Consider the following 15,030-nt stretch of genomic DNA (forward strand, 5'->3'; position numbering starts at 1 on the left):
GAGTCGGGAGCCTCTATCATATGCCTGTACCCCTCACAGCCTCAGTTCAGGAGTTGGAGGCCTGTATCATATGCCTGTACCCCTCACAGCCTCAGTTCAGGAGTCGGGAGCCTGTATCATATGCCTGTACCCCTCACAGCCTCAGTTCAGGAGTCGGGAGCCTGTATCATATGCCTGTACCCCTCACAGCCTCAGTTCAGGAGTCGGGAACCTGTATCATATGCCTGTACCCCTCACAGCCTCAGTTCAGTAGTCGGGAGCCTGTATCATATGCCTGCACCCCTCACAGCCTCCGTTCAGGAGTCGGGAGCCTGTATCATATGCCTGTACCCCTCACAGCCTCAGTTCAGTAGTCGGGAGCCTGTATCATATGCCTGTACCCCTCACAGCCTCAGTTCAGGAGTTGGAGGCGTGTATCATATGCCTGTACCCCTCCCAGCCTCAGTTCAGGAGCCGGGAGCCTGTATCATATGCCTGTACCCCTCACAGCCTCAGTTCAGTAGTCGGGAGCCTGTATCATATGCCTGTACCCCTCACAGCCTCAGTTAAGGAGTCGGGAGCCTGTATCATATGTCTGTACCCCTCACAGCCTCAGTTCAGGAGTTGGAGGCGTGTATCATATGCCTGTACCCCTCACAGCCTCCGTTCAGGAGTTGGAGGCCTGTATCATATGCCTGTACCCCTCACAGCCTCAGTTCAGGAGTCGGGAGCCTGTATCATATGCCTGTACCCCTCACAGCCTCAGTTCAGGAGTCGGGAGCCTCTATCATATGCCTGTACCCCTCACAGCCTCAGTTCAGGAGTCGGGAGCCTGTATCATATGCCTGTACCCCTCACAGCCTCAGTTCAGGAGTCGGGAACCTGTATCATATGCCTGTACCCCTCACAGCCTCAGTTCAGTAGTCGGGAGCCTGTATCATATGCCTGCACCCCTCACAGCCTCCGTTCAGGAGTCGGGAGCCTCTATCATATGCCTGTACCCCTCACAGCCTCAGTTCAGGAGTTGGAGGCCTGTATCATATGCCTGTACCCCTCACAGCCTCAGTTCAGTAGTCGGGAGCCTGTATCATATGCCTGTACCCCTCACAGCCTCTGTTCAGGAGTCGGGAGCCTGTATCATATGCCTGTACCCCTCACAGCCTCAGTTCAGGAGTCGGGAACCTGTATCATATGCCTGTACCCCTCACAGCCTCAGTTCAGTAGTCGGGAACCTGTATCATATGCCTGCACCCCTCACAGCCTCCGTTCAGGAGTCGGGAGCCTGTCTCATATGCCTGTACCCCTCACAGCCTCAGTTCAGTAGTCGGGAGCCTGTATCATATGCCTGTACCCCTCACAGCCTCAGTTCAGGAGTTGGAGGCGTGTATCATATGCCTGTACCCCTCACAGCCTCCGTTCAGGAGTTGGAGGCCTGTATCATATGCCTGTACCCCTCACAGCCTCCGTTCAGGAGTTGGAGGCCTGTATCATATGCCTGTACCCCTCACAGCCTCAGTTAAGGAGTCGGGAGGCTGTATCATATGTCTGTACCCCTCACAGCCTCAGTTCAGGAGTTGGAGGCGTGTATCATATGCCTGTACCCCTCACAGCCTTCGTTCAGGAGTTGGAGGCCTGTATCATATGCCTGTACCCCTCACAGCCTCAGTTCAGGAGTCGGGAGCCTGTATCATATGCCTGCACCCCTCACAGCCTCCGTTCAGGAGTCGGGAGCCTCTATCATATGCCTGTACCCCTCACAGCCTCCGTTCAGGAGTCGGGAGCCTGTATCATATGCCTGTACCCCTCACAGCCTCAGTTCAGGAGTCGGGAACCTGTATCATATGCCTGTACCCCTCACAGCCTCAGTTCAGTAGTCGGGAGCCTGTATCATATGCCTGCACCCCTCACAGCCTCCGTTCAGGAGTCGGGAGCCTGTATCATATGCCTGTACCCCTCACAGCCTCAGTTCAGTAGTCGGGTGCCTGTATCATATGCCTGTACCCCTCACAGCCTCAGTTCAGGAGTTGGAGGCGTGTATCATATGCCTGTACCCCTCACAGCCTCCGTTCAGGAGTTGGAGGCCTGTTTCATATGCCTGTACCCCTCACAGCCTCAGTTCAGGAGTCGGGAGCCTGTATCATATGCCTGTACCCCTCACAGCCTCAGTTCAGGAGTCGGGAGCCTGTATCATATGCCTGCACCCCTCACAGCCTCCGTTCAGGAGTCGGGAGCCTCTATCATATGCCTGTACCCCTCACAGCCTCAGTTCAGGAGTTGGAGGCCTGTATCATATGCCTGTACCCCTCACAGCCTCAGTTCAGGAGTCGGGAGCCTGTATCATATGCCTGTACCCCTCACAGCCTCGGTTCAGGAGTCGGGAGCCTGTATCATATGCCTGTACCCCTCACAGCCTCAGTTCAGGAGTCGGGAACCTGTATCATATGCCTGTACCCCTCACAGCCTCAGTTCAGTAGTCGGGAGCCTGTATCATATGCCTGCACCCCTCACAGCCTCCGTTCAGGAGTCGGGAGCCTGTATCATATGCCTGTACCCCTCACAGCCTCAGTTCAGTAGTCGGGAGCCTGTATCATATGCCTGTACCCCTCACAGCCTCAGTTCAGGAGTTGGAGGCGTGTATCACATGCCTGTACCCCTCACAGCCTCCGTTCAGGAGTTGGAGGCCTGTATCATATGCCTGTACCCCTCACAGCCTCAGTTCAGGAGCCGGGAGCCTGTATCGTATGCCTGTACCCCTCACAGCATCAGTTCAGGAGTCGGGAGCCTGTATCATATGCCTGTACCCCTCACAGCCTCAGTTCAGGAGTCGGGAACCTGTATCATATGCCTGTACCCCTCACAGCCTCAGTTCAGTAGTCGGGAGCCTGTATCATATGCCTGCACCCCTCACAGCCTCCGTTCAGGAGTCGGGAATCTCTATCATATGCCTGTACCCCTCACAGCCTCAGGTCAGGAGTTGGAGGCCTGTATCATATGCCTGTACCCCTCACAGCCTCAGTTCAGGAGTCGGGAGCCTGTATCATATGCCTGTACCCCTCACAGCCTCAGTTCAGGAGTCGGGAGCCTGTATCATATGCCTGTACCCCTCACAGCCTCAGTTCAGGAGTCGGGAACCTGTATCATATGCCTGTACCCCTCACAGCCTCAGTTCAGTAGTCGGGAGCTTGTATCATATGCCTGCACCCCTCACAGCCTCCGTTCAGGAGTCGGGGGCCTGTATCATATGCCTGTACCCCTCACAGCCTCAGTTCAGTAGTCGGGAGCCTGTATCATATGCCTGTACCCCTCACAGCCTCAGTTCAGGAGTTGGAGGCGTGTATCATATGCCTGTACCCCTCACAGCCTCAGTTCAGTTGTTGGAGGCGTGTATCATATGCCTGTACCCCTCACAACCTCCGTTCAGGAGTTGGAGGCCTGTATCATATGCCTGTACCCCTCACAGCCTCAGTTAAGGAGTCGGGAGCCTGTATCATATGTCTGTACCCCTCACAGCCTCAGTTCAGGAGTTGGAGGCGTGTATCATATGCCTGTACCCCTCACAGCCTCCGTTCAGGAGTTGGAGGCCTGTATCATATGCCTGTACCCCTCACAGCCTCAGTTCAGGAGTCGGGAGCCTGTATCATATACCTGTACCCCTCACAGCCTCAGTTCAGGAGTCGGGAGCCTCTATCATATGCCTGTACCCCTCACAGCCTCAGTTCAGGAGTCGGGAGCCTGTATCATATGCCTGTACCCCTCACAGCCTCAGTTCAGGAGTCGGGAACCTGTATCATATGCCTGTACCCCTCACAGCCTCAGTTCAGTAGTCGGGAGCCTGTATCATATGCCTGCACCCCTCACAGCCTCCGTTCAGGAGTCGGGAGCCTCTATCATATGCCTGTACCCCTCACAGCCTCAGTTCAGGAGTTGGAGGCCTGTATCATATGCCTGTACCCCTCACAGCCTCAGTTCAGTAGTCGGGAGCCTGTATCATATGCCTGTACCCCTCACAGCCTCAGTTCAGGAGTCGGGAGCCTGTATCATATGCCTGTACCCCTCACAGCCTCAGTTCAGGAGTCGGGAACCTGTATCATATGCCTGTACCCCTCACAGCCTCAGTTCAGTAGTCGGGAGCCTGTATCATATGCCTGCACCCCTCACAGCCTCCGTTCAGGAGTCGGGAGCCTGTATCATATGCCTGTACCCCTCACAGCCTCAGTTCAGTAGTCGGGAGCCTGTATCATATGCCTGTACCCCTCACAGCCTCAGTTCAGGAGTTGGAGGCGTGTATCATATGCCTGTACCCCTCACAGCCTCCGTTCAGGAGTTGGAGGCCTGTATCATATGCCTGTACCCCTCACAGCCTCCGTTCAGGAGTTGGAGGCCTGTATCATATGCCTGTACCCCTCACAGCCTCAGTTAAGGAGTCGGGAGGCTGTATCATATGTCTGTACCCCTCACAGCCTCAGTTCAGGAGTTGGAGGCGTGTATCATATGCCTGTACCCCTCACAGCCTCCGTTCAGGAGTTGGAGGCCTGTATCATATGCCTGTACCCCTCACAGCCTCAGTTAAGGAGTCGGGAGCCTGTATCATATGTCTGTACCCCTCACAGCCTCAGTTCAAGAGTTGGGGGCCTGTATCGTATGCCTGTACCCCTCACAGGCTCAGTTCAAGAGTTGGAGGCCTCTATCATATGCCTGTACCCCTCACAGCCTCCGTGCAGGAGTTGGAGGCCTGTATCATATGCCTGTACCCCTCACAGCCTCAGTTAAGGAGTCGGGAGCCTGTATCATATGCCTGTACCCCTCACTGCCTCAGTTCAGGAGTTGGAGGCCTGTATCATATGCCTGTACCCCTCACAGCCTCAGTTCAGGAGTCGGGAGCCTGTATCATATGCCTGTACCCCTCACAGCCTCAGTTCAGGAGTCGGGAGCCTGTATCATATGCCTGTACCCCTCACAGCCTCAGTTCAGGAGTCGGGAGACTGTATCATATGTCTGTACCCCTCACAGCCTCAGTTCAAGAGTTGGAGGCCTCTATCATATGCCTGTACCCCTCACAGCCTCAGTTAAGGAGTCGGGAGCCTGTATCATATGCCTGTACCCCTCACAGCCTCAGTTCAGGAGTCGGGAACCTGTATCATATGCCTGTACCCCTCACAGCCTCAGTTCAGTAGTCGGGAGCTTGTATCATATGCCTGCACCCCTCACAGCCTCCGTTCAGGAGTCGGGGGCCTGTATCATATGCCTGTACCCCTCACAGCCTCAGTTCAGTAGTCGGGAGCCTGTATCATATGCCTGTACCCCTCACAGCCTCAGTTCAGGAGTTGGAGGCGTGTATCATATGCCTGTACCCCTCACAGCCTCAGTTCAGTTGTTGGAGGCGTGTATCATATGCCTGTACCCCTCACAGCCTCCGTTCAGGAGTTGGAGGCCTGTATCATATGCCTGTACCCCTCACAGCCTCAGTTAAGGAGTCGGGAGCCTGTATCATATGTCTGTACCCCTCACAGCCTCAGTTCAGGAGTTGGAGGCGTGTATCATATGCCTGTACCCCTCACAGCCTCCGTTCAGGAGTTGGAGGCCTGTATCATATGCCTGTACCCCTCACAGCCTCAGTTCAGGAGTCGGGAGCCTGTATCATATACCTGTACCCCTCACAGCCTCAGTTCAGGAGTCGGGAGCCTCTATCATATGCCTGTACCCCTCACAGCCTCAGTTCAGGAGTCGGGAGCCTGTATCATATGCCTGTACCCCTCACAGCCTCAGTTCAGGAGTCGGAAACCTGTATCATATGCCTGTACCCCTCACAGCCTCAGTTCAGTAGTCGGGAGCCTGTATCATATGCCTGCACCCCTCACAGCCTCCGTTCAGGAGTCGGGAGCCTCTATCATATGCCTGTACCCCTCACAGCCTCAGTTCAGGAGTTGGAGGCCTGTATCATATGCCTGTACCCCTCACAGCCTCAGTTCAGTAGTCGGGAGCCTGTATCATATGCCTGTACCCCTCACAGCCTCAGTTCAGGAGTCGGGAGCCTGTATCATATGCCTGTACCCCTCACAGCCTCAGTTCAGGAGTCGGGAACCTGTATCATATGCCTGTACCCCTCACAGCCTCAGTTCAGTAGTCGGGAGCCTGTATCATATGCCTGCACCCCTCACAGCCTCCGTTCAGGAGTCGGGAGCCTGTATCATATGCCTGTACCCCTCACAGCCTCAGTTCAGTAGTCGGGAGCCTGTATCATATGCCTGTACCCCTCACAGCCTCAGTTCAGGAGTTGGAGGCGTGTATCATATGCCTGTACCCCTCACAGCCTCCGTTCAGGAGTTGGAGGCCTGTATCATATGCCTGTACCCCTCACAGCCTCCGTTCAGGAGTTGGAGGCCTGTATCATATGCCTGTACCCCTCACAGCCTCAGTTAAGGAGTCGGGAGGCTGTATCATATGTCTGTACCCCTCACAGCCTCAGTTCAGGAGTTGGAGGCGTGTATCATATGCCTGTACCCCTCACAGCCTCCGTTCAGGAGTTGGAGGCCTGTATCATATGCCTGTACCCCTCACAGCCTCAGTTAAGGAGTCGGGAGCCTGTATCATATGTCTGTACCCCTCACAGCCTCAGTTCAAGAGTTGGGGGCCTGTATCGTATGCCTGTACCCCTCACAGGCTCAGTTCAAGAGTTGGAGGCCTCTATCATATGCCTGTACCCCTCACAGCCTCCGTGCAGGAGTTGGAGGCCTGTATCATATGCCTGTACCCCTCACAGCCTCAGTTAAGGAGTCGGGAGCCTGTATCATATGCCTGTACCCCTCACTGCCTCAGTTCAGGAGTTGGAGGCCTGTATCATATGCCTGTACCCCTCACAGCCTCAGTTCAGGAGTCGGGAGCCTGTATCATATGCCTGTACCCCTCACAGCCTCAGTTCAGGAGTCGGGAGCCTGTATCATATGCCTGTACCCCTCACAGCCTCAGTTCAGGAGTCGGGAGACTGTATCATATGTCTGTACCCCTCACAGCCTCAGTTCAAGAGTTGGAGGCCTCTATCATATGCCTGTACCCCTCACAGCCTCAGTTAAGGAGTCGGGAGCCTGTATCATATGCCTGTACCCCTCACTGCCTCAGTTCAGGAGTGGAGGCCTGTATCATATGCCTGTACCCCTCACAGCTTCAGTTCAGTAGTCGGGAGCCTGTATCATATGCCTGTACCCCTCACAGCCTCAGTTCAGGAGTCGGGAACCTGTATCATATGCCTGTACCCCTCACAGCCTCAGTACAGTAGTCGGGAGCCTGTATCATATGCCTGCACCCCTCACAGCCTCCGTTCAGGAGTCGGGAGCCTGTATCTAATGCCTGTACCCCTCACAGCCTCAGTTCAGGAGTCGGGAGCCTGTATCATATGCCTGTACCCCTCACAGCCTCAGTTCAGGAGTCGGGAACCTGTATCATATGCCTGTACCCCTCACAGCCTCAGTACAGTAGTCGGGAGCCTGTATCATATGCCTGCACCCCTCACAGCCTCCGTTCAGGAGTCGGGAGCCTGTATCTAATGCCTGTACCCCTCACAGCCTCAGTTCAGGAGTCGGGAGCCTGTATCATATGCCTGTACCCCTCACAGCCTCAGTTCAGGAGTCGGGAGCCTGTATCATATGTCTGTACCCCTCACAGCCTCAGTTCAGTAGTCGGGAGCCTGTATCTAATGCCTGTACCCCTCACAGCCTCAGTTCAGGGCTTGCAAGCCTGTATCATATGCCTGCACCCCTCAAATCCCCAGTTCAGGGCTTGCAAGCCTGTATCATATGCCTGTACCCCTCAGATCCCCAGTTCAGGGCCTGTATTTCCCACCTGAGCCTTGCTTCCTTGGACGATGGCATCTATATTATGTTATTATGACACACAGCCTAGCTTTAGGGGGATGACATCCGTACCCTAGAGCGAAGGGTCTGCCCTCTGTACCTTTTAGATCCCAAGTTGATGGAATGGCGAGCCTTTATTTTGGTTATTTGTTCCACAGTACACGCTTCCATGTAATCTGGGATCCTGTACTTTACACTGCTGCCCTTCAGGACATGAGTGAGTTGATGTGTGGTCCTTGCTTGGGTTTGTGTCACCAGGGGCTGGTTTAGGTGTGCCATTGTTGATGTGGAGCTTACATTTGCCGATGACAGCCACAAGTTCATTCTCATTTTCCTTTTCTCTTGGCAGATGGTTCTGGCTAGAAGAGACAGCGGGAGCACCCCTTATCTTCCACAACCAGTGACCGGCACCCTTTCTGACCAGCACCGGCAGGGTGCCGGGGGTCCGGCAGGCGATCGCCCGGCAGTCACTCCTTCCAGCAGGTATGTTCTTCACCCAGGGCTTCTCAAGCAGAGGGACACAGCAGCAGCAGGTGCATTGGACCGGATGTCACAAGTCCATGTATCGTTCTGTATAAAGTAAAAAATTCACTGAACTAAATCCCTTTTAAATATCAACGTTCAGAAACCAGGTATGGGCCAGTTTACACAAAGAAGAAATGTATAAATTCATTTTAGTTTACAACAAGGGGTGGTGATGGACAGAGTCTCTGAATTAAGCAGAGTACTCTCACCCAGTCAAGAGATCAGGGCTAGATCCAACACCGTTTTTTAGCTCATTGCACCATCCCAGTTTCAGAACCTGGCTGTATGCAAATTAGTCTGTTCCTGTCCCAGTGCATGATGGGAACAGGGCAAACCAAACTACAAAAGCCAAATCTTACACTGGGAAGGAAACAAGCTTCCGGGGACCGGTTTCTGGCATTACAGCCGTCTTCGGCCCGGCTTGCTTGAATCCTGATGGTGCAATGAGCAAGGGACTCACATCTGAGTATACCCTTCCACGCTTAGGGTGGACAAAATAAATTCATTTTAGGGCAGCAGATTGCCGCAATATCACACAGTGCTGTTAATTCATCCTATTTTTCATTTAGGATCCCAAATACTGAGCTTTGACTTTCATCTATTTATTCATGGAAAATGTTTTTATAGAATTCTTTTTCAAAATCAATTATTTTGCTTAATTCAGCTTTCTATTATTTTAGCTATTAGATGCAATGTGTTTTATGTCTATGCCCTGTCCTGTTAGCCACTACAGTACTTTTTTGAATTTTTTTCGACTTCTGTTAGAAAATATATATTCATATAAAAATGCCTGATCTATTGTTGCATTCATTAGGTAGAGTTATGTTTTCGTAGGACGTTCAGTAATAATCTCCACCTATGTGCAGGTTTCCAGAGTAGTTTGGGAAACAGAAATTTCTCTTCTAAAAATAAAGTGTGTGTGTGTGTGTGTGTGTGTGCGCGTGTATATATGTGTATATATATATATATATATATACATATATATATATGTGTATATATATATATATATATATATATATATATATATATATGTACACACACCGATATATAGATATATACACATACACCTATTTTCTTTATTGTATACAATTTCAGACTTATTAAATATACTCCTGTTTAAAGCAGGAAAAGAAGTGTAATGGGGGCGTGAGAGAGGCAGCAGCAGGTTCGAAGAATAGAAGAATAACACTGCTGCTTTAAGAGTCTAGCAGTACCATTGCTCTACTAGAATCCTTACCTGTAGCAGTTGAAGATCAGTTAATATTTCTCCATTGAACTAGATGTTCGAGGCATATGAGCTGTAGATCGTATACTTGTGCATAGATCGCCATCTGGTGTTGGGCTCGGATGTTTGCACTTTGTTTTTGTCTTGGAAGAAGTCTTTGTAGGCCCAAGGTAGGTGACTCCTCCTTAGGACGATAGTGTGCATGGGCATTGACTCCATCGCCAGATTGTTTTTTTCCGCCATTGGGTTCGGATGTGATTTGCTGCGCTCCAGGTCGGTCTCGGTTTCAACCCCACCCCCTTCGATGCACAATCCATCTCCCCTCGACGGTATTGTCTCGATCGCGTTCCCTTTCGACGCGCATCTTTAAAACAAACTCCTCGACCTTCGACGCGGGCTGTTGAGCCTATACGCGCTGACCACGCCTGCAGTCAATGGAAAGGACTCCTTTCAAAAAATGCCCTGCTACACACGGACTTGCACAAGGTTTGAAATCTCTGACTCTCCCCTGCGCACAAAGACAAGACCTGCAAGGTCTGTGCATCGTTCAGGTTGAAGAAAACCATCCATGATCGTCGGGCTTGACGTCACAAAATGTCTCGCGGAATCAACTCGATTCCAGACATCTTTGGAACAGATCCCAATGTCCAGCTGATGCAACAAGGTGATGAAGAAGTTATCTCCGTCTCCGAAGCCGACGGCGAAGAAGAGACATTCATCCCGGCTCAGCGGTCCTTATGTACCGAAACCCCTCTCCCAAAAACCAAATTTAAGGTTCCGGTAACACCCTTGCCCTCGGGCTCAGATCGACACCGGCAACATGTCTCAGACGGCCGCCTCGGGCCCGGGTATGAAACCTAAAGACAAGCCTTCTGGCTCGAGCCAACCTCATTCCGGTGCCGAAAAGTCACCTTCGGCACCGGAGCACCAAACCAAAGATGTACCACGCCCTTCTTCGTTGATACCGAAGACAACCTCGACGCCGGAGCCCTCGGCATCGAAACATACCAAAGACAAGCATTCGGAACCGAAAAAATCTTCAGACCTGAAAATGGCTTTGGTGCCGTAAAAATCGTCTGAGCAGATAAAAGTCTTGGAGCCACAAACTCCTAGAACAAAACCTAAGTAGTCCAAGACCCCACAGAAAGCTTCGGAGACCAAGAACATTCTGACCCAAAATCTTTGGCATCGAAAAAAGACATTTTACCCACACAGTCAACAACCTTATACAAGAGGGGAAATTGATCGCAAACACCACAATTAAATGTGTGCTCGACGCGGCTGATACCGCTTCTCGTGCCATTAACACTAGCGTTTTGTTGCGCAGGCACGCTTGACTCCAAGACTCCGTATTCAAGCAGGAGGTGCAATCTGCTATTCCTAATCAACCCTTTGATCAAGAGCATCTTTTCGGGCCCTCTGTTGACACATCTTTAGAAAAGATGAAAAAAGATACGGACACTGCTAAGTCCATGGGGGCCTTACATTTCCCTTCCCCTGGAGGTTCTTTTCGCCTCTCCTTCTACAGGGCTGGCTCCAAAACCATTGGCTCAGAACATCCCTCTTCTTCATATAAGAGCCCCACTCAAACGTCCTCCAAAGGATACTTTTGTGGAGCCTACAGAGACAACAATGTTAAGGGAAGAGGTTGCGGCAACAATAACCGCAACTCCCCTACCACAAAGCAGTGACTTCCCTGCGCTTCCCCCGGATCATCCCACTTCTGTCAGGGGATGTCTCCCACAGTTTCTACCTGTCTGGAATTCAATCACAACAGACAAGTGGGTAAGACAAATTATCCAATATCCAATATGGGTATTGCCTGGAACTCACCTCTACCACCCCAAATAATACTCCCAAACAACGCTTGTCTGCAGCAGCCTCAGCATTGGCACCAGCGGCATTCCCTTGGCTCTCCCGCCACTCGTCTGCAGCAGCCTCCGTGTTGGCAGCCGTGGCATTCTGTTGGCTCTCCTGCCATTCGTCCGCAGCAGTCTTGGCATTGGCAGCCGTGGCATTCCCACGGCTCTCCCGCTGCTCGTCTGCAGCAGTCTCTGCATTGGCACTCATGGCATTCTTTGGTTCTCCCACCAATCGTCTGCAGCAATCTCGGCATTGGCATTCCTTGGCTCTCCCACGACAAGGCCGGAGATGGGGGTTCCAGATCAAGGACACCGGGTACTGGGGCCCATATAGTGCGAAAAGGCTCTTCGACATCAAGGTATTCACTGTCCTCCAGCACCTCAAAATAAATATGATCCTTCCCTAGGGATCATGACCCGCCCACCCCCCAAACCCTGCCCTAAACGGCTTTGTAAATGAAAGCTTAGTCTGGGAAAAGACTCGCTCAAGCGAAAACGACCTCACCTCACTCACATTATATTCAGTTAAGGGGTTGAAATTTATGAAGCGCAAGATCAAACTCCTTTGTGTTATATGATTTCCAAATGAGGTCGCACACTGCTCGTCCCATCAGCGTGTGATCCCGGAGCATGATGGTCGATGTAGTAGGTATCAGCGGGTGCGCTTCTACCCGAGTCTTGAATCTTGAGGGTGTTCACTGATGTGCTTGCCATCCCTGGACACGTGTTTCGCATTCATTAACGCTCGTCAGCAGGGATTAGGCGTGTGCACGGGGTTGCTGCGTGGGCTGCAGAAAATATTCGTAGGTCTAGATACCTCTTATGGCGCGCAGGTGCGGAATCTCGAGGTCGTCACCTCCACCGGCTCAAGGGAGCCTGTATAAATAGTATTTCCAAATGAGGTCGCACACTGCTCGTCCCATCAGCGTGTGACCCCGGAGCATGATGGTCGATGTAGTAGGTATCAGCGGGTGCGCTTCTACCCGAGTCTTGAATCTTGAGGGTGTTCACTGATATGCTTGCCATCCCTGGACACGTGTTTCGCGTTCATTAACGCTCGTCAGCAGGGATTAGGCGTGTGCACGGGGTTGCGTGGGCTGCCGAAAATATTCGTAGGTCCAGATACCTCTTATGGCGCGCAGGTGCGGAATCTCGAGGTCGTCACCTCCAACGGCTCAAGGGAGCCTGTATAAATAGTATTTCCAAATGAGGTTGCACACTGCTCGTCCCATCAGCGTGTGACCCCGGAGCATGATGGTCGATGTAGTAGGTGTCAGCGGGTGCGCTTCTACCCGAGTCTTGAATCTTGAGGGTGTTCACTGATGTGCTTGCCATCCCTGGACACGTGTTTCGCGTTCATTAACGCTTGTCAGCAGGGATTAGGCGTGTGCACGGGGTTGCTGCGTGGGCTGCCGAAAATATTCGTAGGTCCAGATACCTCTTATGGCATGCAGGTGCGGAATCTCGAGGTCGTCACCTCCACCGGCTCAAGGGAGCCTGTATAAATAGTATTTCCAAATGAGGTCGCACACTGCTCGTCCCATCAGCGTGTGACCCCGGAGCATGATGGTCGATGTAGTAGGTATCAGCGGGTGCGCTTCTACCCGAGTCTTGAATCTTGAGGGTGTTCACTGATGTGCTTGCCATCCCTGGACACGTGTTTCGCGTTCATTAATGCTCATCAGCAGGGATTAGGCGTGTGCACGGGGTTGCTGCGTGGGCTGCCGAAAATATTCGTAGGTCCAGATACCTCTTATGGCGCGCAGGTGCGGAATCTCTAGGTTGTCACCTCCACCGGCTCAAGGGAGCCTGTATAAATAGTATTTCCAAATGAGGTCGCACACTCCTCGTCCCATTAGCGTGTGACCCCGGAGCATGATGGTCGATGTAGTAGGTATCAGCGGGTGCACTTCTACCCTAGTCTTGAATCTTGAGGGTGTTCACTGATGTGCTTGCCATCCCATGACATGTGTTTCGCGTTCAGTAACGCTTGTCAACAGGGATTAGGCGTGTGCACGGGGTTGCTGCGTGGGCTGCCGAAAATATTCGTAGGTCCAGATACCTCTTATGGCATGCAGGTGCGGAATCTCGAGGTCGTCACCTCCACCGGCTCAAGGGAGCCTGTATAAATAGTATTTCCAAATGAGGTCGCACACTGCTCGTCCCATCAGCGTGTGACCCCGGAGCATGATGGTCGATGTAGTAGGTATCAGCGGGTGCGCTTCTACCCGAGTCTTGAATCTTGAGGGTGTTCACTGATTTGCTTGCCATACCTGGACACGTGTTTCGCGTTCATTAACGCTCGTCAGCAGGGATTAGGCGTGTGCACGGGGTTGCTGCGTGGGCTGCCGAAAATATTCGTAGGTCCAGCTACCTCTTATGGCTCGCAGGTGCGGAATCTCAAGGTCGTCACCTCTACCGGCTCAAGGGAGCCTGTATAAATAGGATTTCCAAATGAGGTCGCACACTGCTCGTCCCATCAGCGTGTGACCCCGGAGCATGATGGTCGATGTAGTAGGTATCAGCGGGTGCGGTTCTACCCGAGTCTTGAATCTTTTGTGTTGTATGATACCTGGTTACGGGATGTCTGTTGCAAGGCCTCACATGGGTCATGAATTTTACCACTATGTTGTCTTAGCCAGGGTCACAGCATCCCCATTTACGCTCCATAGATCGTCCCTGGTTTCATAGAACCATCAAGGGTATTCCTGCTAATCACTGCGCCTAGTAGAGCTTCCAGGCGGTGCTTCGGGTGAAAACACTGCATGAGCTTTTGAAGATCGCACCCTCCCCCTGATTGAAGGTTGTATCAGCGGAGAGAAAGAGATGCTTGTCTGCTCCATCCTAATGATGTCTCCCCGGAAATGAGAGTAAGATACCAGAAGCGTCAGCCGAATGATATTTGGTTCATCAGTGACTTCCACTAGTCGCTGACAGATCATCTTGTCTCTCTCAGGGTCTGAGACAAGATGCCTTGCTTCTACTGCTGCTTGCTGCCAGACACTCGGCAGCTTTACCTCTGTGCCTTTTTATGTTAAATAGTCACATGCTCCTAGGTACTCTGCAGCCTCTGTCTTTGGGTACCTTATTCTGTCGCACACACTCCGATGTTCTAGAGCTTTCTGTCTTCAGGGAGGAAACTTTGGAAGTCCATTCCCAAATATTACAAAGGGGAGGACCTGTGAGAGATTGTAGGCAAGTGTCTCTTGGTTTCAAACCAGGTTATCGGTGTGGTTGCAGCAGACATGTTTGGTTTACTGCAATATGAATGCTGACCATGAATATCCACTCGGCCGTGGTCTGGGCTGAGACTGACTGGGCTGTGGTCTGCTATCCAGAAGAGGTCATAGCAGTTCCCTTCTCTTCCCTTCCCTGCCTTTTTCCTGGTGTCTTTTTTATAGTTTTTTAGATATTTTTTACACAGGCTTTATGCTAATGGAGGATAAAAGTCCCTTCCGGGTCACAAAAAAGCTCTCAAAATGATGCAGCAGTTTGTTGGCTACATACCACCAGCAGTGCGTGAAGAGCCTGCATTAAAATGTCTGTCTAGGAACGCTGCACTCTGCGTTGAATATTTCCATCTATTGGTAAA

The 15,030-nt window shown here is 51.9% G+C and overlaps 1 protein-coding gene across 6 annotated transcripts in view; it reads left to right on the plus strand.

The window, feature by feature from the left end:
• ATG13 (autophagy related 13) overlaps positions 1–15,030 on the plus strand; it is a 280,382-nt gene that overhangs the window by 198,922 nt on the left and 66,430 nt on the right. For all 6 annotated transcript variants that reach the window (XM_078684414.1, XM_078684413.1, XM_078684417.1 and 3 more), the window contains one exon: positions 8,176–8,309. In XM_078684414.1, coding sequence (XP_078540540.1) covers positions 8,176–8,309 — 134 coding nt within the window. The remainder of the gene's footprint in view (positions 1–8,175; positions 8,310–15,030) is intronic.

This window comes from Lissotriton helveticus, chromosome 3_2 (assembly GCF_964261635.1).
Source record: "Lissotriton helveticus chromosome 3_2, aLisHel1.1, whole genome shotgun sequence".
Classification (NCBI taxonomy): domain Eukaryota; kingdom Metazoa; phylum Chordata; class Amphibia; order Caudata; family Salamandridae; genus Lissotriton; species Lissotriton helveticus.